This window comes from Opisthocomus hoazin, chromosome 5 (genome assembly GCF_030867145.1).
Source record: "Opisthocomus hoazin isolate bOpiHoa1 chromosome 5, bOpiHoa1.hap1, whole genome shotgun sequence".
NCBI lineage: Eukaryota > Metazoa > Chordata > Aves > Opisthocomiformes > Opisthocomidae > Opisthocomus > Opisthocomus hoazin.
In genome coordinates, this window is record NC_134418.1 from 56,818,202 (window position 1) to 56,844,253 (window position 26,052).

General features: G+C 41.2%; 1 protein-coding gene across 1 annotated transcript in view; it reads left to right on the forward strand.

Annotated features, from left to right (window-relative positions):
- Positions 1 to 10,483, forward strand: part of DKK2 (dickkopf Wnt signaling pathway inhibitor 2) — a 47,161-nt gene extending 36,678 nt beyond the window's left edge. The window contains exons 2-4 of the mRNA XM_009932138.2: positions 6,228 to 6,378; positions 7,041 to 7,190; positions 8,169 to 10,483. Coding sequence (XP_009930440.2) covers positions 6,228 to 6,378; positions 7,041 to 7,190; positions 8,169 to 8,419 — 552 coding nt within the window. The 3' untranslated portion in view covers positions 8,420 to 10,483. The remainder of the gene's footprint in view (positions 1 to 6,227; positions 6,379 to 7,040; positions 7,191 to 8,168) is intronic.
- Positions 10,484 to 26,052: the final 15,569 nt, after the last annotated feature.

Consider the following 26,052-nt stretch of genomic DNA (forward strand, 5'->3'; position numbering starts at 1 on the left):
TTAATCGCCTTGCAGGAAAAAAAACCATCCCTTGAAGAGCTGGGAGTTCGTTTGTTCGTTTGTTCAAAAGCTTTGACTCCCCCTCTCCCTCCCTCCATTTTGCTTTCTCACATTTATGTGGCTCTGAATGAAGAGCTCTTCTTTCCATTGTTACAAAGGTTTGTGCCCTGTGAGATCGTGTTAGGTTTTCTCCTTGGTTTTCATAGAGAGGATCTGCATTCTGTTCTCAAAGAGGCGAGTGGGACAAATCCCATGTGTGATCTATTCATCTGCCTCTACAGCCCACATGTTGCGTGGAACTGTCGCACCAATGTTCATCTGCTAAAAGCCAAAACAAATTTGAGATCTCAAGTCAGAATCAGGCCCAACCAAGGAGCCAAACAATGACTTGCATTCTTTGTAATTAGTCTTGACAGCAGCTATTTGGTTAAAGCATATGTTTGCGTTTCCTAATTTATTGGCGTGCTTTTACTTTACGTTAACTGATTCTTCAGAGACAGAGAAAAGCAAAAGCAGACTTGGCACCCCTGTGGCTGTTTCATATGTTTGCTCTGTGGGGACAAAGTTCTCGCTCGGAAGGATAGCTCTGTCCTGTCCAAAGCAGGATGGAAAGGAGAGTCTCTCACCATGATTGAGCCAGTTGGTTGCTTCATCGCGCCTGATGGCTGTGGAATATTAAGCAATATGTGCAGTCCCAAGACTAGAGAGCAAACAAGCTCTGTTGTTCATCTCTTATGTGGAGGGTGGAAACTCTGTCCTCTTGCCTATAGTTCAGGCTGGTTTTGATCATCTAGTTAGTACACTGGCTATGGAGAGGTCAGCTTCCACCTCCTTTGAAGTCATTATTTTTACATTTATAAAAGTGTAATTAATTGAAATAGAGAAAACAACCTTTTTTCCTTAAGTAATGAGTAATAGACTGAGTTGCAGTACCAATGTATTTGTGGTAAGCAGTCTCACAGGCATGGTGTGAATATAAAAGATTATATAGGTGTGATATAAAAAAGAAGCCTTTTGACAGCAGAAGAAAACATTTATGCTGGATGTGATAGCATAACCTAGTGGCACAGGTATTTGCATAGGATATTAATAACTAGGGATTCTGTATGTACAAGACAGTGAGTAGTAGCCTAAATTTGATATCTAACACACTGGTGCCTAGGAAGCAAGACCGTTCCTGGGATAACGTATGTGACCATTTTCTTGAGTCACTTGTCTCACCTTTGCAGTAGCTACTGCCTCTTTGCCAGGTGAGAAAGAGTGATGAAGTAACAATCTGGTAGCTCTACAGTGCTCTTATTTTCTGGCTGTGCGACTGGCTGTGGCTTTTCTCCTGTTCTTCAGCTCAGTCCCCAGTACCATCATGGGATGGTTATATGAGACAGAAGCTGACTGAGCGTCCAGCACAGTAACCGCAATGATGTTGTCATTTATGCAGTACGTGAAATTTTAATTCTCTTCTTGAGTTCTGCTCAGCATCCACAGCAAAAAGGTAATGAATAACCTCCACGCTCTTTCTTCTGCTGGGAGTGGTAGTAGCCATGATCTCCTGCCAGGACCGACTCTGCACTTGGACTTTATGATGTGTTTAAAAAAAACAAGTTAACTGCTTCTGGGGGAGTCACTACTGATGTCTGTGCCACTAAATCACTTATTTAGGCACAGCTCTCTCTGCGTTGAAGGTGGGTCTGAAGCCAGCAGTGTCTAGGACTGCTTCTGCTGGGTAAGTGATGATACAGCCTAGGCAAAAATGCCAGTGGCTCTTCCTGCCTTTCTCTGACATAGTTAGCTAGCACAGCGTGGAGTAGCTTCAGCATAAAAAAAAATGAGACATCATAATGTGAACAAATGAGAGCCTGGTGACTAAGACACTGGCAGGGAATATTGTCTTCCAATATTTGCTGGAGGCCACACTGAAATTTAAGCCCTTATCTCTCAAAGCTCAATAAAGTGTGTCTGCCATCAGTCTACTCACTCACCCTTCAGCACATTACAGCGTCTGTCTTACTCTCCCCCTGGAGCGATTCTCCGTTATGTTTTATAGTGCCAGACAGAGAGACTCGGACTGACTGACTCCGTAGCACAACAGTCCCACCATATAGTATTGCTCCAGCCTGCGATGAAACTCTGTGGTTTAGGATGACCATATAAAATATGTGGGATAGTAAATGACTCCAGAAAAAATATCAGGAAAACCTCATTCCACCCAAAAAAAGTTGCTAAGTTAGATCTCCTCTGCCAAAAGGGGACGACAAAGGTAGAAATAAACCTCACTACTGCACACTCTTCAGATTGAGGGAATGGCTTTAGCCACTTAGACACAAAAGTTAGATAGTCAGTCCCTTCGTCAGTGTCACTGTGAAGTTAATGCAAAAGGAAGAGCTGCAGTAGTAGTCCTGGAAGGACTTGTTCGCTATAAAACCCCTCAAGGTTTCTCCTCTATCATCTGCATCGTTTTCCTGGTGTATTTCTATATTTTGAATAGAAATTCAGGAAGGACAGGAATGGAGGTTCATATTCTCTCTCTCCAAAAAAAATGTTTAACGTTTCCATGTTGCAATGACCTGGCTGGTCAAGGTTAGTCTTGGTGGACTGATGTGGGGGACATCCCCATACAGCATGAGCAGCACCTGTTTAAAAAGTAGCCTGAATCCTCCAACATTGCAAAAAATCTAGGACATCTTTGTTGTACATTTTTGGACACGCATTCAACAGTATCTTTTATACAAGGGTACAAAAGTAATTGGAGTGATGGAGGAGAAAACATCTCAGCAAGAAATGCTCTTAATCAGACAATACATTCTGAAAATGCAACTCATTATCACAGGCAAATGTAGTTTATGTCATGCTACGGGTGACTTGATCACCAGTAATCTGGGCTAAAAAAGTTAAATAAGATTGTTTAAATGCAGCTTCAGGGAGTGCTACATATTTTATCTCGGTTTCATCTGGTTTCCCATAATATCAAAGCTGTATTTAGTGGGTAATTTACGACCAGAAAATGATATGTATAGCTGAAGAATGTGAAGAGATGATGTGCCTTGTAGAATTAGTTATCATTTCTGGGGAAGTAGAGCTGGTTTACAGCTTGCTTTTTCCCTCTCCATCTGGGACTGATTTGTGTCTTTGCCTTGTATATAGGAAATGTTCGCTGCAATTCTCTAAACACAAAAACTGTGTTTCAGGCACTGTGACGTAGAAGATTTTGAAAACCTTCACTCATGCATAGACAATTGTTAGCATGTATGTTTTTACAAGTATGTTTTCTTTATCCTGTGTTTTAAAAAAGTATATACAAATTTATACATAGATTGGCTCAGCTACTACCAACAATGGGACAATTATGAACACATTTTCCCTCCTGTTAGCCAAGGCTACACACTATCTTATTTTGGTTTATTTTTGTGTTTCGATACTGAGTGCTGTGTAGTGATAGAGATTAATTTGCTGGGAGCAGAAGTTGTTCCAAGGACTGTCTAGTGACTGTGAGACAGACACAGGGCTATGCAGGCATTTTTGTTTCAAGCTCCCTGTGATTGATAGCTAGGATATCAAATGGATGGTGGTTTTGGAAGAAAGATCAAGGCAACTGATGGCACCAGACATTTGCAAGAGGGTTTTCATATAGCTGGCTGGCAGCTGGTCTTTTGGAGTTTTGAATGGACTTGCCAGTTGTTGTCTGAGCTACATGTAACAATGATTTTTTGACTTGCTGCAGTCATTTGCCTTAGGTAGGTGGATGTTTTAGCTAATTTTTTTGTTTCAAAATGTCATCTTTATTTAGGATGGGGCTCTAGAGTGGGACTAAAGGCTGAGTTACGTCACTTTGGCAATTTTTCGTGTCAAAATTGTCTTTTGTTTCTTTTACCATTCTTAAAGACAGAACTGAGAGTTGGCAATTAGATGCATATCTTAAAATATCTTTTACATGTCACTCAGCCTAAAAGCCAGAAGTAAAACAGATGCTAGTTATGGTATGTGAGAGCATTCATTAGCACCATTCAGGATCAGGGAACTCTTTTTGTTAGAAGCTATTTGAGGAACTGAAAGAAAACTGCAAGTAGACTTCTTGCTGACAAGTTGCAGGTGTATACCACATGCCCATATTGGAAAAAAGATGCTGTTATGAAGGTCTTGATGACAGATAAGGGTCTAAAATGCCTTCATCTCCAGGTTTTAGCTAATTCATCTGTTTTTTATTTGCATTTCCCCTAGCTAGCAGTGTTAGGATCTTCCAAACTGAATATAACCATGCACAGGTCTATATCAAATCACTTTTCTACATTGTAAGATCTCATTTAAGTCAGGGAAGCCTAACTTTTATGGTAACTATATCATCAATTGTAAGTCAGTGTTGATAATTTCGTGCTGGACAAATGAGGGAAAGGAGTGATGAGATTGAGAGAAGAGCACTTTAATTCCACTTCGCTAGAATACGTAGAATCCACTCATGCCTTCAGAGTACCAAACAGGTGAGTGTTTGCATTTGTCTCTTATTGCTAGTCCTAGCTAAAAGATCTGGCCTTCTTTGATGTTCATCGTCTCAAGGATGAACTCAAGAGGAAATGTTTATTCTTGAGGGGAAAAAACTTACACATACATCAGGTTACTCCAAACAGCTGCACTCTGGAATCATTCTTCAAAGACACATATTCAGAAGTCAGAAGTAATGGGGAAGCAGCACTTGGGAAATATCCAACCAGCACTTTTGGTACTCTAAAGTAAATTTTGACGAAGAAAACAACTAAGGAAATCACGTGGGAAATGGCATGGTTCCCCCTCCCACTAAAAGCACTGGAGAAATTTGCTTGGTTTTATTATCAGACCTCTTGTTTCTTCTGCGATTCTCAACAGAATGGGACAAAGACAGAGAAGCAAGAAGTTCTCCATCTAAACCAACAATTTTCAGAGCAAATTCTCAACACCCTACAGTTTTTCTTTTCTGAAAACAATATAATCAAGCCTTGATTTAAAATATTATTAGAAAAGTAATCAGCCTGCATTGAAAATTGGTCAGTTGAGCTTTTTGTTTGTGGTGAATAATTAATTGCAAGAGCCATTCTGAAAACAGTAAAAACAATACTTTGATTTATTTAAAATGCTGGAGAATAATAGTTGAGGAAGCGTAAACATCATTTTCCAGAAAGTGCCCAAAATTTATTTTCATGTTTTTATCTAAACAAATTCCTCAAGCATAATTTTGAGGAATGAAAAAAATCTGTGATGAATTTAATAGGCAGTAAAATCAGATGCAGTCAGAGAGCATAGTTGTAGCTGTGTGGGAGTCAGCAGAAAGGATCCTGCAATGTGGCAGCCTGGGTTGTTATATCTGCTTAAAGCGCATCATGTCTTTCCCTTTTGTAGGAATAAACTTTTCTTTCTTGCTCTCTTTAAGGGAGAATGCAATGCTTTCACACCCTTTTTTTAAAGATTAGTTTTCCTGTAAGATAATGCTGGTTTTGATGAATATAGGACAACTGTATACTCATGTCTCTTCTTGCAGGGAATTATATGTGCAAGACTCTGGTCTATAATATATTCCATGCTGCATACCATAGGGGGGTGTTTGGCAGGTGACAAGTTTAAGGTGTATACTAAGCTCATAAGTGCAGTAAAGGTTATCAAAGTGTAATGCTGACCAGTGATGTTTGTTCACTTCCAAGGAATCCAACTGGTGTGGGCCAGTGGGAGTGGTGCAATTGCAAAGGAGCTTGTACCAGTGTGGTGTACGGTGAGAATAGTGAACTTATCCATCAGTGTGTTTGGCTACTATCAAAGGAAAGTGCCTCCTTGGAGTTTAAATTAAAATGTTACATATTGCAGGGTGTGTTTCAGGTTTTTACCAACTGAGAGGAGTTTTATGTCTCTGTTTATTCTTCACTGTGGAGTTTTAAGCTCATCTGTGAATCAGAGGCCTGAACCCACAAAATACGAGTTCTGTTGTGCCAGCATATGTTTGAGGAAAGAAAAGATGAAACCACCAGGGAGCTTATCTTCCTGACTCTTTAAGCAGATACATCTTCACCAGCAGTGTGAGCTTAGAGACTGCTGTATGGCTGCAGTGAAGCATCCCTACCTGCAATCTCCTGTATCTCAACTGTCGGTTTCTTTGTTTGGGAGTTTTGGTGGTGCTTTGTTTTTGTTTTTGTTTCTTTTTTTTTAAACTGGCTGCTTACATGCCTTCTACAAATGAGGGCTTCACTGTAAACCTTTCTTTTACCCACCAGGCCTATCCTTGTACCAATGATAAGGAATGCGAAGTTGGGCGATACTGTCACAGTCCTCATCATGCAACGTCTGCATGCATGATGTGCCGGAGGAAGAAGAAGCGTTGCCACAGAGATGGCATGTGCTGCCCTGGGAACCGCTGCAACAATGGTACGTCAGTCATTTCTTGATTTTACTCCATAAAATCAGCATTTTGATAGCATTTATTTCTCTGAATGTTCCCAGCAACAGTATTTTTTTCTGGGTGACTGTGCTTCTTTTTCTAAACCAAGAAAACGTCATTTTCTACTTCATTCCACTCCATTTTCTTTAATAGTACTTCTATGTTTAGGGCTTGTGTACTACCCAACTTTTTCCAGTTTTGGGGTGAGGAAAAGATGCTGCTGCTGACTGAAATCACAGCATTACATTCAATGTGGTTTGATTCACTGGAAGACTACACAGAAACCTTATTTTTAAGGAAGCAAAAGAGACTTCGTGAATCCTTGATCTACTCTTCCTGAGGGGATTACAACCATACTGTTTGCATTCCCATACTCTGCTCTGGAGACTGGAGAGAGCTGTCCACAGGGCAGTCTCCAGGTGCTCAGAGCATACACCCAGAGTGACAGCGAGACTGTCTGACAGTGAATGAAGCAGAGCTGTTGTGAAGTTAGGTGCCGGGGATCAGGGACAGAGGTGTGATTAGAGCTGAACGTCACTGAGGCCAAGCCCCAGCACTTTCATCGTCCTGGTCCTGATCCTGGTCTGCCTATGTCTTTTGGCTGCTTTTCCTCTCTTCAGATCTTTGACTGACCATCTTTTCCTTGCAGGTATTTGCATACCAGTAACTGAAAGCATCCTTACACCTCACATCCCTGCACTAGAAGGGCCACGCAACAAGAAGAACGGTCATTATGCTAGCAAGGATTTGGGATGGCAAAACCTAGGGAGGCCGCGCTCCAAGCTCTCACACATAAAAGGTAAGATCACATTTGCATTACACTGCTTTGTTCCATCGTGTTATGAATCATGTTATTCCTGTTAAGATACAGCAATGCAAACGAGAAATAGGCAGTAATTTTACAGGGAGTGAATGTCTATCGTGAGAATTCACAGCATTACTCAAAAAGTGATGCATCAACCTACACTTCCTGTGATTGAACTACCATCTGCTTTCTTTGTATCAGAGGTGGACTGACAATCTCTTTTTCAGTTGTCCAAGACTGCACATGTCCTACTCTTCCAGAGTCGTGTAATCAAGCACTTGTAATTCTGCTTGCAATCACAGAATCATAGAATGGTAAGGGTTGGAAGGAACCTCAAAGATCATCTGGTTCCAACCCCCCTGCCATGCGCAGGGACACCTTCCACTAGACCAGGTTGCTCAGAGCTCCATACAACCTGGCCTTGAACACTTCCAGGCAGGGGACATCCACAGCTTCTCTGGGCAACCTGTGCCAGTGTTTCACGACCCTCATCATGAAGAATTTCTTCCTAATACCTAATCTAAATCTGCCCTCTTTTAGTTTACAGCCATTCCCCCTTGTCCTATCACTACACACCCTTGTGAAAAGTCCCTCTCCATCCTTCCTGTAGGCCCCCTTCATGTACTGGAAGGCTGCTCTAAGGTCACCCCGGAGCCTTCTCTTCTCCAGGCTGATCAGCCCCGACTCCCTCAGCCTGTCCTCACAGGAGAGGTACTTCAGCCCTCTGATCATCTTCATGGACCTGGTACAATCCTGTAGCTGAATTTCTCCTTACTAAGTCTTATGGCAGGTCTCATTAATTAACCCCTTGAACCTTCCTAATTCGTATCTTCCCTTGTGTTTACATCCTTCAAAGAGCCACAGATGGAAATATCATCTCTCCTTTTTCTGAGCATCATTTACACCAGTCTGCACTGAATCTGTACTTTCACCTTTTCCCATGAGGTAAAATAGTTTTATCACTCTTTTTAGGACATGAAGGAGATCCCTGCCTACGGTCATCAGACTGTATTGAGGGACACTGCTGTGCTCGCCATTTCTGGACGAAAATTTGCAAGCCTGTGTTGCATCAGGGGGAGGTGTGCACCAAACAGCGCAAGAAAGGCTCCCATGGACTGGAGATTTTCCAACGATGTGACTGTGCCAAGGGGCTGTCTTGCAAAGTATGGAAAGATGCGACCTCCTCTTCTAAATCAAGACTTCATGTGTGCCAGAAAAACTGAATGAAGATTGGGGAGATTGTATTAACTGACTGTGTCTTTATGTATTTAATGCATTATGGCATGGTGGGAAATGAGGACTGCAAATGGAAGCGGAATGGCTAAAGTAACAGGATAGAAGTCACATCAGATGCATTTCTTTTTGAGCTGGTGGTAAACCCAAGCGCAGCTGGAGTTCTCCTAGTGTGCAACTCTTCTGTAAATAACTTCTACAGTTTGTGGGAAATGTTAGTATGCAAACAAACACAAGGGAAATTAATGTCCCTTACCTTACTGTGTTGTCCCGTGATGTTTCAGGGGTTCAGTGTTAGGGCTACAATGGGTTTCCAGCATGGTAATGACTGCTAAATTAATTGTATACATTGTACTCCTCTAGGAAGCAGTGCGCACCAGGAAGACTCATCTGTCAACACATTATTGGTCACATCGCAGGTATAAGAAATGAAAATAAAGTTACTGTGAATGTCCACACGCCCTTGTCATTCAGGGCTGACACTTCAGCAAAGAAAGCACTCCTGCAGGACAAGAGTGCTATGTTTTGCAGGTCCTCATGAAAGAGGTGAAAACTTGCCACCTCACAATTTCAAGAGAGCAGCAGTTTCTCTAAGAGGAGGCATTTAAACAGGGTTTTGCTTCCTATACATAGGTAAATTGAAATGCTTTATGTAATTCAATTTCATAGTATGCCTCTTAATTGCTTATATTTGCCTCAGTTTACTGCTAGTATACGTTTGTTGAACAGATGAAGCAAATACGTGCATGCTGAATCCAGAATTATATACAGGCAGTTGCTCCTTAGTCCTAGATATACTTTCTTTACCTAAGCATACTTGCATTATAGACGTTTCTGAAAGAAATAGCAGAGCATTGAAGGGCCTAACATGAAGGGCTATGAAGTTGTGTCACTGTTGCTGTTACTACAGAGGACGTAGACATTTGTTGAGATGTTTAGAGCACACTGCTACGAACTCAGATTTTTACATTTTATTAGTAGCAACGGGATACTGATGGCACTCTGCAGAAGTATAATGGATTTGTTTCTTAGAGGTAGCAAAGAAAAAGGAGTTGGCTCTTGTGAGCACCTCCTCTCCTGCAGAAAAGGATGTAAGAAGATGATATGACCACAAATGACTTATCACGAGATGTCACAGAATGCCAGCATGTGTTCAGCCTGAACTTGACATCCTCTCAGTCTGGACTGTTCTGCCAAGAATGATGGAAGTATATGGACTGTGGAAACAGCTGACAATCCTATGTGGTTTGTGTACCGGCCAAAAAAAGAACAGTCTCTATCCCTTGACGTGTCTCCCAGCTCTTTTCAAACTTTTTTCATTTTACTTATTTGCAAGTATTCCTTTGTATAGACATTGGTAAAGAGACTGATATTTCTTTAAAGGTTCTGATTCTATAATTGACCTACTGCAAAGTTATAATTAGCCATTTATAATTATCCATTTTCATGTTTTGTAATACAAGGGACTTTCCTGTTTAATCAGTTTTGAACAATGCGGGTACAGCAGTCTGTAGTTTAACTTTGAAGACCGTGTCACCCATACCTAAGACACCTTCTTCCACTGACATGTCTCCACCAGTGGTTGTTTTAAAGCTATAGCTTAGCTAGACCACCTGACTCAGACTTCCTAATGAGAACACAGACCTCAGCTCCGTTGTCTTTATCTTTCATAAGACTCTAAATAAGAAGAGTATTTCACATGCCTCTTTCCATACTGGCGTTAGTTTTTATTGAACTAGAGGGACTGCTCAGAGACAGGGTCTTCTGTTTTTTAATAGTTTCAGTCACAGTTTTGTCTTGCAGTCCTACCATTGCAACTCTGCTTATTTTGGAATTTTTCTGGTATAACTAAAACAGGAATAAAGCTCAGAAATAGCATGATTTCAAGATATTAAAAAAGTACAGGAACCAACTTTGCAAGTGTTATTTACACTGGCACAGCACATACTCAGACCCAGCAGAGGAACTCTGTTGCTCGCGTTATGACCACACAATACCCAGCATGGGGGGGGGGGCAATGACGGGGGGTGTGTGCAGAAATGGGCTCTCGGCAATCTTTATCATTGGCTTACCTCCACTTTTCCTCTTGCAAAACGTGGTTATTTGGGATAATTTATTTACAGGAAATGTTTAATGAGTTGTATTTTCTTATAGAGATATTTCTTACATAAAGCTCTGTAGCAGAATATATTTGCAGCCTGTTGACTTTAATGTAGAAAAATGTATAATAAGATTAAATATATTAAATGTCCTTTCCCATTCCTCCCCAAATATTTTACCCATATTCTTTTTCTTACCTGCTGCTTAAGAAGAGTAGCTCTTTCTGGAGATATATGCAAATCTATTGAAAAAAACCACACGATTTTAACTGTACAAGAAAAAGCATCTGATTGTATTTGTGTCTCAAAGCACTGTGTAGGCTGAGTTTTGGTAAAACACATGAAGGTTGTCTTAAAATCGCCATGCGTCATTGCTACAAAACTGGTTTGAGTGGCAATTATCTGTATGCTTCTCTTGGGACAGTTTACACCTAAACGTTCAAGAGTAAGTTTTGAAAACAACGTGCCTGGGTGCGTAGTGTTCAATCAACCAGGTTAAATGGGAAAGGTGCCCAGACACATTCCCTGGAGAGTGATACGTACCAGAGAGACTCAAGGTGGGTAAAGCTGGTATTCAAATTACATGGCATTTTGCTATGGGTTACAGCGCACAAATGCATTGCTGCAAGATCTGTAACTAGCAATTCTGAAATAGCAGATAACAGCACTCAGCTCTAATAACACAAAACAATCCATATGACACAACTTAAAATATTGCTGCTAGGACCAGCCAAGTTCTGATCCCTGGAAAACCCCTGCAGAGCTCTATAAATATTGCAAAATAATGGCTTTGTTTATTGAGCAATGGTCTCAATATCCTTGTTACTTATTTCTGGTAACCCTTTGCTCAAGCAGATGTCTCAAACAGATGTCCAAGTGGAGGATGGAATGGTCTCCAAGTTGCACTAGTGTTTGTGCAAAGTGAAAAGGTTTTGCTACTGTTATTCGCAATATTTGGTGGGTAGGCCTTTGAAAATTCCAACGCTTCTAACACCAACATAATGAAATTGTGAGCATCTTCAGAGCCCAGTGACTTCAACAGAGCTTGAGGCTGCCAAAGCCCTCAGAGGTTTAATCTGGGAATGAAAAATAATAGGCACAGCTGGTTCGTTGAACACCACAAATACTGAGCAACATAGCTGAACTGAATAGCACGCAAGCAGTTTTGCAAGACTGAAGTTTGATTGTTTAGAAGCCATTCAGTTAATATTATGGGGAAATATACATCAGTTTGAGAATAATAGAGCTAAATTTGGGGATAATTGCTCTCGCTTACTGTGTCACACATCAAGGGAATTAAGAGTGACTTTGGCTTAGTAACATTTCAGAAATCTGCTGTCATGACATGAATGTTGAAGAGATTATTGCTGAACAATTCAAGTACTCCTCCTGTTAGCCTAGAATAGCCTCAGCAATGCAACATCTCTTTGGAAATACTTATTACATTTCTAAAAATAATGGGTTTCTGCTCTATAACAGCTTATATTTGATTTACAGTATAAGTGTGGGTAAGTATCTATTACTGTACTATTGTCTTTGTCTTACGTCATTTGTGACCTGTAGTATTTATGATTTTAAACATTTTTTAATGAAAGCAGATAAAATAGATTTATGCACATATATAACAAGAGTTTCAACAGCCTACCTCCAGCACCTGATCTCCCTCTATGACCAGGTGACCCACCTAGTGGATGAGGGAAAGGCTGTGGATGTTGCCTATCTGGACTTTAGTAAGGCCTTTGACACTGTTTCCCACAGCATCCTCCTGGAGAATCTAGCTGCTCAAGGTATGGATGGGTGTACTCTTCACTAGGTAAAGAACTGGCTGAATGGCCAAGCGCAGAGAGTGGTGGTGAATGGAGTTAAATCCAGCAGTCAGCCGGCCACGAGTCATGTTCCCCAGGGCTCAGTTTTGGGTCCGGTCTTTTTTAACATCTTTATCAATGATCTGGATGAGGGGATTGAGTGCTCCCTCAGTAAGTTTGCAGATTATACCAAGCTGGGCGGGAGTGTTGATCTGCTTGAGTGTAGGAAGGCTCTGCAGAGGGATCTGGACAGGCTGGATCAATGGGCTGAGGCCAACTGTGTGAGGTTCAACAAGGCCAAGTGCCAGGTCCTGCATTTTGGTCACAACAACCCCATGCAATGCTACAGGCTTGGGGAGGAGTGGCTGGAAAGCTGCCCAGCAGATAGGGATCTTGGCCTGTTGGTTGACAGCCAGCTGAACATGAGCCAGCAGTGTGCCCAGGTGGCCAAGAAGGCCAACAGCATCCTGGCTTGGATCTGGAATATTGTGGCCAGCAGGAGCAGGGAGATGATCGTGCCCCTGTGCTCAGCACTGGTGAGGCCGCATCTGGAGTACTGTGTTCATTTTTGTGCCCCTCACTAGAAGGAGGACATTGAGGTGCTGGAGTGTGTCCAGAGAAGGGCAACGAGACTGGGGAGGGGTCTGGAGCACAAGTCTTATGAGGAGCAGCTGAGGGAGCTGGGGCTGTTTAGTTTGGAGAAGAGAGGCTGAGAGGGGGACAGTGCTCTCTACAACTATCTGAAAGGAGGCTGTAGTGAGGCAGGTGTTGGTCTCTTCTCCCGGGTAATTAGCGATAGGACGAGAGGCAATGGCCTCAAGTTGCATCAGGGGAGGTTTAGATTGGATATTAGGAAAAATTTCTTTACTGAAAGAGTGGTGAGGCATTGGAACAGGCTGCCCAGGGAGGTGGTGGAGTCATCAACCCTAGAGGTGTTCAAAAAAACTTGTAGATATGGCACTTGGGGACATGATTTAGCAGGCATGGTGGTGTTGGGTGGATGGTTGGACTCGATGGTCTTAGAAATGTTTTCCAATTTATGATTCTATGATTCTTGACACCTCAAACACAATTCACTGGAATTCAAGCCATCTTCTGCATAATCTGACTTTCCTGCTTGCTGGCTCAACAACAACAACCACCCCCCCCCCCCCACCAAACAACACCATGAACTGTCTTGGGCAGAAGCTGAGAAAAGACGGTCCGAAACTGTTCCTTGTCACCAGCCTATCAGCCCTCCCTGCTTTTGCTTCAGACCCCTGCAACATCACCTCTGACAGGAAAGGTAAACGCTATCAAAGAAAATTTGTATTTTACCTTACAGTTTCCTTTCCTTCTGGGAAAGCCATTTAAAAAAAAAAACCTGAAGGTCAAGGTCAACAGAAACTTATATAGCAGATACTCTAAGCCAAGGCATTTAAGAGTCTTGAGATCTCTAACTTTCGAAAAACTTCATTGTCAAGAGCTTTACATAGACAGTAAGACTGCATTTATAAAACATGAGGAAAGCTAGCTCTTTGGATTGTCCGTTGAATGTTCTGAAAGTAAATGTCCATGGGGGAAAGGGACCAGGGTGCGGGTGTGGGCAAAAACAACCTCACTTGTAGTCCCTGACAGTTGTGTGGGTTTTTTTCAATAGTCACTGTTTCACTCCCCAGATGGCCGTAATTAACTTTGTTTTTAAGTCACACTAATATAAAGTTACGCTTTCTCACCTAGGCTGACCAGCCTGATGTGTGGCATCCTGCTGATGTTGCATTAGCCAAGAGTAAAGGAACAGAATTAGCCTAGAGGTCTGCACTCCCTTGTTTAAATCCTAATGGTTCACTGAGATAAACAGGAACTTTCTGCTCAAGTGCCTTGTTATATAATACAGTTTTTAACCTGCCCACTCCTCCTAAAGAGTGCTTGCAGTTCAACACACACCCTACACCCATTCTTACCTTACATTTTACCGTCAACTTCATATGACTGTTGCTAGTTGCTGAAATATGGCAAACGTCTGCTGCAGCCCCCTCTTACCTTACTGCTCTGCCAGCTTTTTACAGACCTGCTTAAGGCAGCAATGCAGCAGGTAAGGACAAAGCACAGAAATTATTGATGGGAGGGGGCAAGGGTGGACTGAACAGAGCCAGCTAGAACCTTGAAAAGGTGGGGAGAGGGAGGAAAAAATCTACCTCAAAATTTCATTAGATGCTGTTGCAAAAACCATGACGGTTCATTGTATCCCACCCAATTATCAAGAAGGGAGGAAAGGCAAATGTGCTCTGTGTGTTCCTGCACCGTGTCCCCCGCAGCACTGACCCAAGGGGAGGAGGCCAGACTGAGTGATTCTGCTCCCTCAAAAGCTGAAGTGTTGAGCCTATGCCCCGCCGGCAGCAGCATGCCTCTCACCTTGGGCCCCTGCATATCCAAATCCCCAGTAATTCCAGAGGTTATGGAGTTGTCACCAACACTCAGACACATTGTTCAGACAACACTGCTACAGCTCGCAGCCTGCCCATGCTCAGGGATCCCACTGGAAAACTGTGGAAAAGGAAGGAAGAGATAAAAGTGGGAGATGGCCACTGCTTTGCAGAGCTCCAGCTGGTCCCAGTGTTATTATTTTGACCACCACTGATGGGACTGACCCTGATGGATACAGCATTGGATGGAGCTCATTGAAAACTTGTTTATTCTGGCAGCTCCCTGTTTTTTTTGGAGTTGCTTATTGTTATAGCATGACTGTCAATTACTTATTTACAAATGTCTGGTACCAATAAACTCTTTGTTTTTCACAGCACCGGCTTGCAGCTTGATTTAGAAGTGGTTTTCTGCGTGCCAACTTCCTGAAGCAGAGGAAATACTCTTTTAAAGGAAATTAACATTTTAAGAAGCACAGGCTCTTCCCCCCTCCCCCTTCTTTTTATGAAAATGCTGTTTAGAAAAAGAGGATGAAAACTACATAATCAACACAAAAAGACTTCCTGACACAAATCTTAGTTTTTGAGTCCCTGACAAAGCTCACACTATAATTCTCCACTGCTTTTATCAAAACTGGCTAAAGAGTAGTCAACAAATCAGAAATGTATACCCACATGATCATGATGGCATGTGTATTCCTGTTTTCTGTTCCTTATAAGGTAGTCCTTGTTTCTGAAACTATGTTATTAATCAATATTCACTCAATAGGCTTGCATATTGTTTTAAAATCAGCTATTAATCAAACATTCAATAATTCAGTACAATTGTAACCGTAGGGCTCACAGATACTGTGTCTTTCCTTAATGCCAGCAATTTTTAATGGAGCCATCAAGGTATATAGATACATACAAAGTAATGAATGACATGGTTCTGGAAGAAATTTGCCAGGGACTTTGGAATGCACCACATTAATGAGTCCAATGACCACCCGAAGCTTTAGAAAAATCCATGTCAAAATTATTTGGTCAATATATTTGTCTCACTATCTGAGCAGTTATGGATATTGTAGCAATGCCTCTTTAGAGCAACAGATAATAAAAGAAAATCCAGAGGTATGTGTTCTCAAAGAACTCTCTGTTTCAAATAATGCTTAACTCTTCTATAGAGGTAAATTCAGAAGAGGGTAGTAATGCCTTTCCCAATGCAGCACACTGTTAACTGGCAATATTGTGTTAAGTTTGGAGAACTACTGGATTAATCTATGCAAATTTTTCAGTTACTTGAAAGCTAGTGCTGTTTATCCTAGAGCTTCCTTCTAACCTGCGTGGAGATCAACATTCATGGAACGAACACTCTGCAAGTCAGAAATTATCTCCATTAGAAATTCATCAGGATGACTGTAAATAACTGTCAAGCAAGAGGCATTCCCTCTGCTACCACTGCATCCAGTGAGACCTCAGAGCTTGTCATAAACTATGAATTTATTAGATTAATTTTCATATCTTTAAAACTCTAGATTTTTAGTTCTGGCATAGTCAGAAGTGGAAATGCCAAAATACAATTCTCATAATATCTCCAGCCTGACAACAAATAGAATCTTGCAACAATAATTCACATTGCAGACCCTGTTTGCATGAGATTTGCAGCTCAAAACGCATGCTCAAAAGATTCAGATACTTCAGAGCAGAAATTTGTTCGGGTACCAACTTTCAAACGTTTTGAGATTCACTTATAAAAGTTCTTGTAGAAATGCACAATTATACAATTGCAATTACATACCACGTGCAATTTACAGAATACGTACATCTTCAAAGAGCAGAAGAAATCAAATGAAGAAATTTTCCCTCTAAAGTTTAACACTGAAGACTAAAAGTTACCCATGACAGAGTGCAATCATTTAGCATTTGTATTGTTCAGACACTATCTTAATGATTCCAGATAAAAAATATATATAAAGGCTTTAGTACAACTCAGCTGAATGCTGGACTAACACCAAGACTGTAAAATCATCATCACTGTACACATTGCACTGCTGTATACCTTTCAGCATTTACAGCAATAGGATTTCACTCTGGGTGTGCTGTGATAATTACTGCTTGAAAAGAAGCGTTTGTAAACAGGCCATTTCCATCACCGTGCCATAAATCTGAGGTTATAGCCATACGATTTCTGTACTGAGGGTTGTTGTCACCGTTGGTGAAACAACTGACTAATCATATGAAAAAATCTTGCTTCACATACAAACATTTTAAAAAAGTTGGAATTACTTAAGTTGCATCTTACCTTTAATAAAGGTCAACTTCCCTAGTGTTGTCTTCTCCATCTGAACAAAAAGGTTCATTAGTATATGATCAGATATATACTTGATAAACTGCTTAGCTGGCAAACACAAATGTTGTCAGTAGTTTTACATGCCCTAGAAACAGCAGAGGAAAGTAGTTTTCATCCAAGAGTTTTCTGGATTTTAATTTCCATTTCTGCCTTTTTTATAAAATACACTACTACAATTTGCAGAATCTTTCAGCAATATTCCTCCTCTAACTATCCATCTGCAGAATTTAAATCAAAGTAATTGCATGAGATGTATAAGAAAGCAGAACTGAACATTTTTTTCAAACTTCTACTAAGCACTAACAAATTTAGTAGACAAACTGTGAAGGAAACATGAAATGAGCTTTGGAACAGGTTTAAATAGATGTTAAAATTCCTGTTTCTTTCAGTACAGTCTGAGTATTTCCTGAAATGCCTCTCTGAAACATAAACTCTTTGAGTATATAGAGGCTGATTTACCAACGATCCAGTAAGCAGAAAGTCCGGCAGAAGTCAGTGGGAGCAGCTGAGATGCAGCACGTTGGTAATGTTGTCTAATGTCCTTCTGTCACTACATAGCACAGGTCACCTTTCCTGAAAAATAAAAAGCAAACCCAGAAAACACTCACTGTGGAACTGGAAAGACTTCTGAGATCAGCAGTAAGAACATTTCAGGAATGGAAAACAGTTGCAGGAAAAGAGATTCACAGAGGAGAACCAGGAGGATTAGTTTGGGGGTCAAGGGTTTACTGGCTATTTCAGAAAGAAAATTACTGTGAAGATGGTGATGAAGTGCTATAAAATAATGAGAGAGTGAGAGAAGGTAACCTGATTCAATAATTTAAAATTCTTTATGTCAGAAAGAAACAGTAGGTCATCATAATATTGCTGTGCATAGTAAAATACTGCATTTTACCCACTTAGCCCATTTAAACACAGTCGTGAACTTTTTCCTGAAGAACAACTTACACACGGTGTCAAATAATATTTCCCTCAATTTGAAGTCACAAAGACAGGAGATGGGTTGTTTCATATTTAAATCCACCTGGCTTATCCCCATTTGTTTTTATTTGGATTTTTTTTTTCTGCCAGATGAAGGAGACATCTACTACCTAATCTAGTACCTAATAATTTCTCCTCATTGAGGTATTTCTGAATGTCATTCTGAAGGTCACTCATATTTCACACTGAAAGTCACTCGTATTTCAGTCTTCTTAACAGTCTTTGTATCATGGTCCTTTTTTTGCTGAAAGCACATTAGCGTTATAGAGAAGCCAAAGAGAGGCAGCAAAAGGTTTTTGACAGCTGTACTGGGGACATCTGAGGCTTTTGCATCTAGGGAAATGAGTGAGACTGTTTGGGATTTGGGGACAAGCACAGTAACAACTGCTAAAGGGATCAGCAGTTAAATGCTCATATCAGCTTTGTTGACTTTTAAATTAGTACCTGTGGAGACACTCCAATAAACGCTGTAGTTTAAAGCTCATCAGAACTAAAGCTAGTGGGAAAACCTGTGCAACAGATTTTTGGTTTATTATTTTCTTTCACGGCTTCCATTTGAGGGTAGAAAACATTTTTGACCATGGATTTTTGTGTTTGGTCAGCTCTAGATAAAAATACATTTTATACTAACACAGTGTTCAGTATCACTGCTGCATCTTTTTTGAAAAAACAATACTGCGACCTTGATATTGAGGAAACTTCCTCAGGTCATAGCAACAACGAGCCCTCCCTGTCTAAGCTCCCATCACAGAAATGGTTTCCAGTTCTTAGGAGGGTAACATTGGCAATGGGAAATGGAGTGTAACTTCTCTTCTGTTCTGTACAAGGGTCAGAAAATATATTATCTGTAGAAACAGTAGTTTTGAGTATACCTGGGAACTTGAAGTTCACTACCATTTTAAAAGTTATTTTCAATGATTCAAAAATGTATAGGTAGTTAGTAAGGGAGTTAGTCAAAGAGGAGACCTGGTGCAGGATTTCTATCAGCTAATTTTAACTGTCTGAAGGTTAGGTGTGTTTCCTCCTACAAGGAGGTTCGGACTTTGAAGAATAGTATCCGCAAATATTTGTATCAGGTGTCACAACAATATTAGTCATATAGACAAGGGACTCTGAGAAAATAATTCACCCACCCCATGGTAGAGGCTGCTCCTGTAGACAACTGTCCGCTCCCACTGAGTAAAGACAGAGCTTTGACACTGAATTCACACCAGCCCTATAGCTTTCAGATGGGTGAGGAGAGGGAAGATGAATTGTACCCTTTATGTACAGAATGGAGGCATTTAAGCAGTGCAGAGGACAGAGGACAGTAGGAAGAGAAGAGTGGGCCACATATTGTCTAAGATGGCTATTTGGATGAAGGTTAAAGCTAAGGATCAAGCAGGGTAACTAGCCATAATTTAAGCTTCCCATAGCTAAACCTAGCATGGTGCAGTATTTTGTACCTCTCTAATCAACATTTCACAAACTGCCTCTCATTGCATCTGGTACTTGTCCTCCGTTCTTTGTACCCCTAACACAGAGTACACAGCTGCCTTGGCCCCCAGGGGACACCTCTGAAGCCCTCCCCAGGACCTCTGGCTCTGACTCCCTGGCTGACGATGCTCCCTTCATTGACTGCCCATTAAATTTTCAACCAGAGCTTTCACTCCCATTAACCATTCTTTTCTAGAAGCGATTCACTGTAAACAACCAGCACACCCACAAGCATCTTTGATGGCAGCTGAAGCACCAGCATGGCACTGTTGTTGTGTTTTACCCATTAACCTGCCCCCCCAACAGTCTGCAGCCATGTCTCTGTACTTGAAGTCTAAAATTTTTTGGTGCTGGCACTGGCGTTTTGTTTTGTATTCATACAGCACCCAGCACAAGAGCATCCCAGCTCACAGCTAAAGGTCTATTATCTTTACTATATTTACTACTATACATAACTGGAAATACAAACATCAGAGGGGATTATGCTGCTAATAACTCCTAAAGCAAAACAAAAACACAGCACTCTCCTGCCTCACACTACAATAGATTTCAACTTGTGGTCCACGAAACTCCGATGTTCAGAGAGCTTAATCTAGAAAGCATGCCTGTTCTCAAGTAAATTGGAAAAAAAAGCAGAGTTTGCCAATCAAAAAGACGCTAGAAAAATACTGTACTAAACCAAGAGTGAAAAAATCTCATACTCTGCATAAAGGTGAGCCTGTTACAGGCTCTGGGAAGTTTTTCCATCTTCATAGTGAGAATGTGAATCAAGCTGCGAATATCTAGGAAGATACACACCCTGCAAATACAGGCAAGCTGATGGCAGTGCTTCGGTGTCTTCTCCCGGGAAATCAGAACTGCTGTTTCTGTGGCTGCACATTTCCATTTATGACAACTATAATTTAAAGTGTATCTTGCCATCACTCTTGACATCATACTATACTGCAGAAACTCTCATTATCTGCTGTTCCCATCCCATGAAAAATGTATGACGTCGCTATACTGGGATTACAAACTGCTCCTAAAGCAATGCAGTGATTTAAATTCCATTTCCCAGATGGGCAAGGCAAACAAGCAGTAGATGGACCTTCCAGTTAGTCTATTTTTTTTTTAATTGAATAAATGATGTGTGACAGTCATATGCTAAACTCATTTGTCAATCTTATTTTTTATCTATTGCCTGGAAAATGCAGCAACATAACCCTGGACTGATGGAAGAGAGAATTCAGGGATGTGAATTAAAAACAGCCTGTTAGGAGGAGTGAGGACAGATGCAGGCTTTGGCCAGCTAAGGAGGTGTAGGAGTTGATCGTGAGAAGGGTCTAGACAGGACCATTAATTAGGAAGAGGGGAAGAACGGGGCACTTCGTCAAGCCAATTTTAAAACCCATGACCTTTCACCTGAAGCACCCTGGTCCAAGTCCAGCCGTGACCAAGGGGATTCCAGCTTGCCCTGATGATGTGATGGTAAAACGCTCTCACACATGGTAGTTGGTGGTCTTGGACCTCTTCCCAGAGAAGCAGAGTTCCCAGCTCAGCTCTACTTTGGTCCAACTGGCAATTCTCATTTTGTTATAATGAGGCCCAAGGTGGAAATAAGCTGGAGAGCATTCTTTCTTTCCTCCTGACAGGTGCCTCTCCAAGGAGCTGCTCTCACACCAGCATGGCCACATGAGTTGGGCTACAGACAACTTGAGCTGCACCACGCTGAGCAAAGTGATACAGCCTGGCCACCACACAGCCCACGAGGAGGGGTCTCCTTGGGAAAGGAAGAGGCCGTGCGCACCTGTGATTTTATAAAAAACCCTGACCAGGACCCCAGGAAAACGATGCATCCCATGTGGAAAGGCAGACTCATTTCGTTCATAGCCAACGCAAGGCAGCCCTCAAGGAGACATGATGGATAAGCTGAGTGGTGCAGTCCAGCAGAGCTGTTTGTTTCTCCTGGGGAGGAAAGAGCAAGCACCTGCCACATTTAGAATAGGTTACGGATGTGTGTCTCCCTGCTCAGACAAAGGGGCAACTCTGACACTGACAGATGCTTATGGGGTGATTCTTCATGAGCCCATGGAAGTTGGGCACATCAGGCCCTGCTGACTGATACTATGACACCTATTTTATGCCTTGCATACCAGGCTGATTTGTGTGGTTATTAAGAAGCATTCATCTACAAACCTAGGAAAAGGGAATAAGTCTCAATGAGCTTTGTAATACAGGAACTCATTATGTTATATGAAATATAATGAGATCTAAAGGAAACCAATACTTGCCACCCATAAATTAAGTGAACACTACATAGCTTTTGACCATAAAATGATGCCGGTATTCAAGAAGATGAATTGGACACGGAAACATTTTTTGTGTATGACTGTTGTGCTTTTTTTTTTCTAAGTGGAAGAAGAACTTCCCTCCTTCTTCCCTCCCTTCTTTCTAATGCTATCAGTCTTTGCTTTACTAGCCACTACCAAACCATTAAAACCAGAGAAGTCTCATCGAACTGTCACATCACTCCTTCTCCTGAAGGGGCAAGATCTCTACGCAGGGTAAGTGTCTTGGATATTTTTCCTTGAGATTGCATTATTTTTAGTCTTTGGAAAGTTGCTTTGCCTCAGGACAATTTTTTCCCTGCTGCTTGGTTGATTTTGCAGTGGAAAGGAAAGGGGTGTTTAGACTCATGAACTGGGAAGGTTGCTTCTGGGGTGGAAGGGGCTTTCAGGTGTTTTCTAGGAAGTCAAGACTGCATCTGCACATTGGCTTTTGTTTGCTGGTGTTTCCTGAGCGAGTCTGGAGCTCTGGGACAAATGCAGGACCCAGTTATGCTTCGACAGTAACAGGAGACTGAGCTTTTACATATTGTCCTTTACCTATTGCGGAGTTTACAAAACATTCCTCTTTTAAGGGCACTTAGCAGAAGTCTAGGTATCAGAGGAATGTGAGGTCAATGACTCTTAACAGAGTTTACCTGGAAGCATCCCTTACTCTTTGCAGCCAAGCTGTATGTCTATTGCCTTCACAGCCTTCAAAACAACCTTAGAAGCACTAGAGATGTACAGAGGGAAAAAATCCACAGTTCATTTAAAATCCTGAGGTAATTCACCCAGTTCTCAAGATAAAATTATCATGTTGGAATTAACATATTTTTGTTTTTAATCAGCTATACTGTATGTCTGTTTATATCAATCTTTCCACTGAAAAACAAAAAAAAACACTTTCCCTTTTTTATTTGCTTCTATTAGCAAGCCCATTTCCCCCAGAAAAAGGTCTTAAGGATCATGTTTCTATATAATTAAAGAAATTCTCAACTTCTTTGGATAATTTTCAAACATTGACATCATATTTCTGACAAAAAAGTGTAGTTCTCCTTGTATCAGTTTTGTCCCTTAGAGCCCTTTTAATCGTTTTTCAAATGCACCTGAGCTGGGAAAACCAAGGACAAATTTCAAAAATCTTTATTTAGTGACACAAATTATGAAACAGGATTTTTGAATTGGTTTTGATTGGTGGAGTGAAGAGTAAGACAGACATTTTAACATAATATATAAAAAAGTTTTTGGAATATACTAGATAATGCACAGGATGAAGAAAGACCTTTATGCTACTTAGCTGTTCTCAAACAAGGCATATTCTTTGCCAGAATCTAAAAATACAGATCCAACAATGTAATATCCGTATTTTGAACTTAATAAATAAATCTTAAGCATTTAAATTAATGGAACCTTATATATCAAATGTCAAGGGCTAGTTCTACTGTATTTTTCCTGTATATGTAGTGAGTTGAACTAATCTGGCCTCTGAATAAGATCACATTAAAATGACCATAATGATTAAACAGAATTTACAATTCTAAGAAAATAAACAAACTTCCCAGTGTTCTTTTCTACATAAGTGTTGGGCAGAAACAAAACACTTGATTTAGGAATATCTATTCAGAAGCCCTAAGCTGCCAGTCCTGAAATGGGGGGCAGTTTTGATTTGTCATTTGACTGAGATGTCTAATGAGGACTCATCAAGTGAGATTTTCAGAGGTGCTGTCTTTTTAGCAATTTTCCTGGCTTTTGAGTTGAACTCTTCAATGATTTCTGTAAAGTAAATTCTTCTTATGACTGCTGTAATTATTACATTGCTGTTGCAACACTTGCAACTGTCATATCATTAGCGGACATAAGTTCAAATTGCAGTTCTGAAAGTAAATCCTATGATAAACTTATACACGGTGCATAAAAAAAGTCCTTTTACTTTTGTAACACATAAATCCTGTGTACCACACCACACTTTTTACTCACCTGCAAGATACCTTCTGTACACTGAAAAGCCTTGAGCTTTCTCGCTCAAGCTGTGAGTACGGCTTCTCAAGGTTCAGCCTGGAGGAAGGGAGGGGGTGGGAGTCCCAGCTGCCACAGGGTCTTGGATGACTCCTGTCAAAGGCAATGTGTGTCCCACAGAGGTGATCTCCTCTGACTCAAGCCATGCGAGCTTTGCAAAAGAAACTGCAAGGAGGCAACCACCAGGCACTGAAGCCAGCAGAGCAGCTGTAGTAAAAGCTAAACCAGGGACTGCTGATACTGAAAATATTTTCTCCATTCTGATTGGACTTGAACGGCCCTTGACAACAGGCTGCTTGATCCAGGCTTGTTCCACTCTCATGTCAGTCTCTTCACCTCTGTGATGCTCCACAGCTGCCCTTCTTATCTTCCTCTCCTCCCCTATTGTTTCCCACAAATCTCCCCTCTTCCTTGTCTTTCTAATCCCCGAATAATGTTCCTCTGCCAAACACGGAGAATTAACATGTCATTTATCATCACAACATTGATAGCTATGTACTACCCCTCTCCCTTCCCTTCCTATTTTGTCTATTTATATATTGTCTCTTGAAGGCAGGGAGATTTTCTCTTACCCTACCATTTGTACAGTGTCCAGCAGACTGTGCCTGTCTTTGGTTGGTCTCTCATAATTCGTACAATCAACGAAACCTCTGCAAGAAGAAAAGCAAGGAAACTTTCTCTCCAAGGACTTTTGACAGTGATGAGGTATTTTCTCAAGCTGAACTCTGACAGAAAGTACCACGGTCTCACCATGTAGAAAATTCATATCATTACTCATTTGACTTAAATGGGAGAGCTGTCTGTACTCTTAGAACAGGCTATAATTCTTAACTCATGGCCTAACAAGATGCTTCCATTCTGATGTTTACTACCTTTTCTCTTTGAATTTCTCCTTACTACTCAGATAGTACAGCTATAATACATGGTTTCTTACAAACCTAACACCAGAATACAACACAGACTTCATCTGTCCCAAACTCCTGCATGTTGTTGCTCAATGTTGTTTTTAAACTGAATAATTACACCAAGATCCAGATAATCTGTGTAACATAATTATAGCAACACTTCAGATTATCTCAGCTATGCCAGGGATATTCTTATCGGCATACACTTCTACTACAGAAATTTAAAAATAACCTACTTTTTAAGATATGTAGGATGAAGTCAAAGATCACTGGAACGATACAGAGCTTTTGCACTAAAGTCACCAGTTTGCCAGAACGCTGGAGAAATCTCTGGTTTATGTTTAGTTTATAAGTTAAAAAAAGGAAGATGCATAATGAGAAATTTGACAGTGTGAGAAGAGCATAGCATTCTGGAAGCCTGGGGAGCTTCATCTGATAAAGCTATAAAGCAAACTCACAGCAGTGTTTGCCAGGTTTTGTAATGTTCTTACCTGTTAGCTTTCTGAACAGGCACTTTTGGCTCTTCAGGGCTTCCGTTTGCACCACTCATCATTCTTCTGCATGGTCCTACACAGCAATGACCGAGGCGCCTCTATCAGCAAGTCTCAGTGCAGACCCGTTACTCAGTCACCGTGCCTTCCCTAAGCCGTGACCAAAACATGCAGCAAACTCTCTCATGCCAGACGCCTCCGTCTGCCTCCACAGTCTTCTGGTTTCTTGACTTGCCCTTCCCTAAACCGTCTCTTTTACCTTCCTACGGACACCGTCCCTTTGTTATTACCTGCAATAGCCACAAGCCCTGTGGGTTTTATGCTTTTGGCCAGGTTTCAAGTTTCAGCGCTTCCCTTGCTTTTCACCCTCCATGCACTAATCAGGGGCTCCCTAGTGTGGTCCAGGATCTAGGTGCCTGCTTAACTTCTATCCTCAACATTTCAAAACCATTAGTCAGGGCCTGGACTGTGGCCATCAGAATACAAGTATTGCAAGGTAAACAGTAACTCCCATATTTTCCTCACCCCCTGCATCTGGAAGACAAATAATGAGTCCCGCAGTGTATTGTTTATTCTCATCTCGTATTAATTTTAGTTATAATGATAAGCTAAAAGCTGCTTCCTGGCTATTAGCCAGCAAGGTACCACAAAGCATGAAGATGAGTACCCTGAGATGGGAGGATGGCAGATCTGTGCCTTCATGCACTTCCCCATATTCTGAACTTTCTCTCCAATTAGCAAGCCTGGTCACTGTCACTCTAATGAGTTACCCGTGACAGTCTGTATTACCTGCGAGACAAATACTTGATC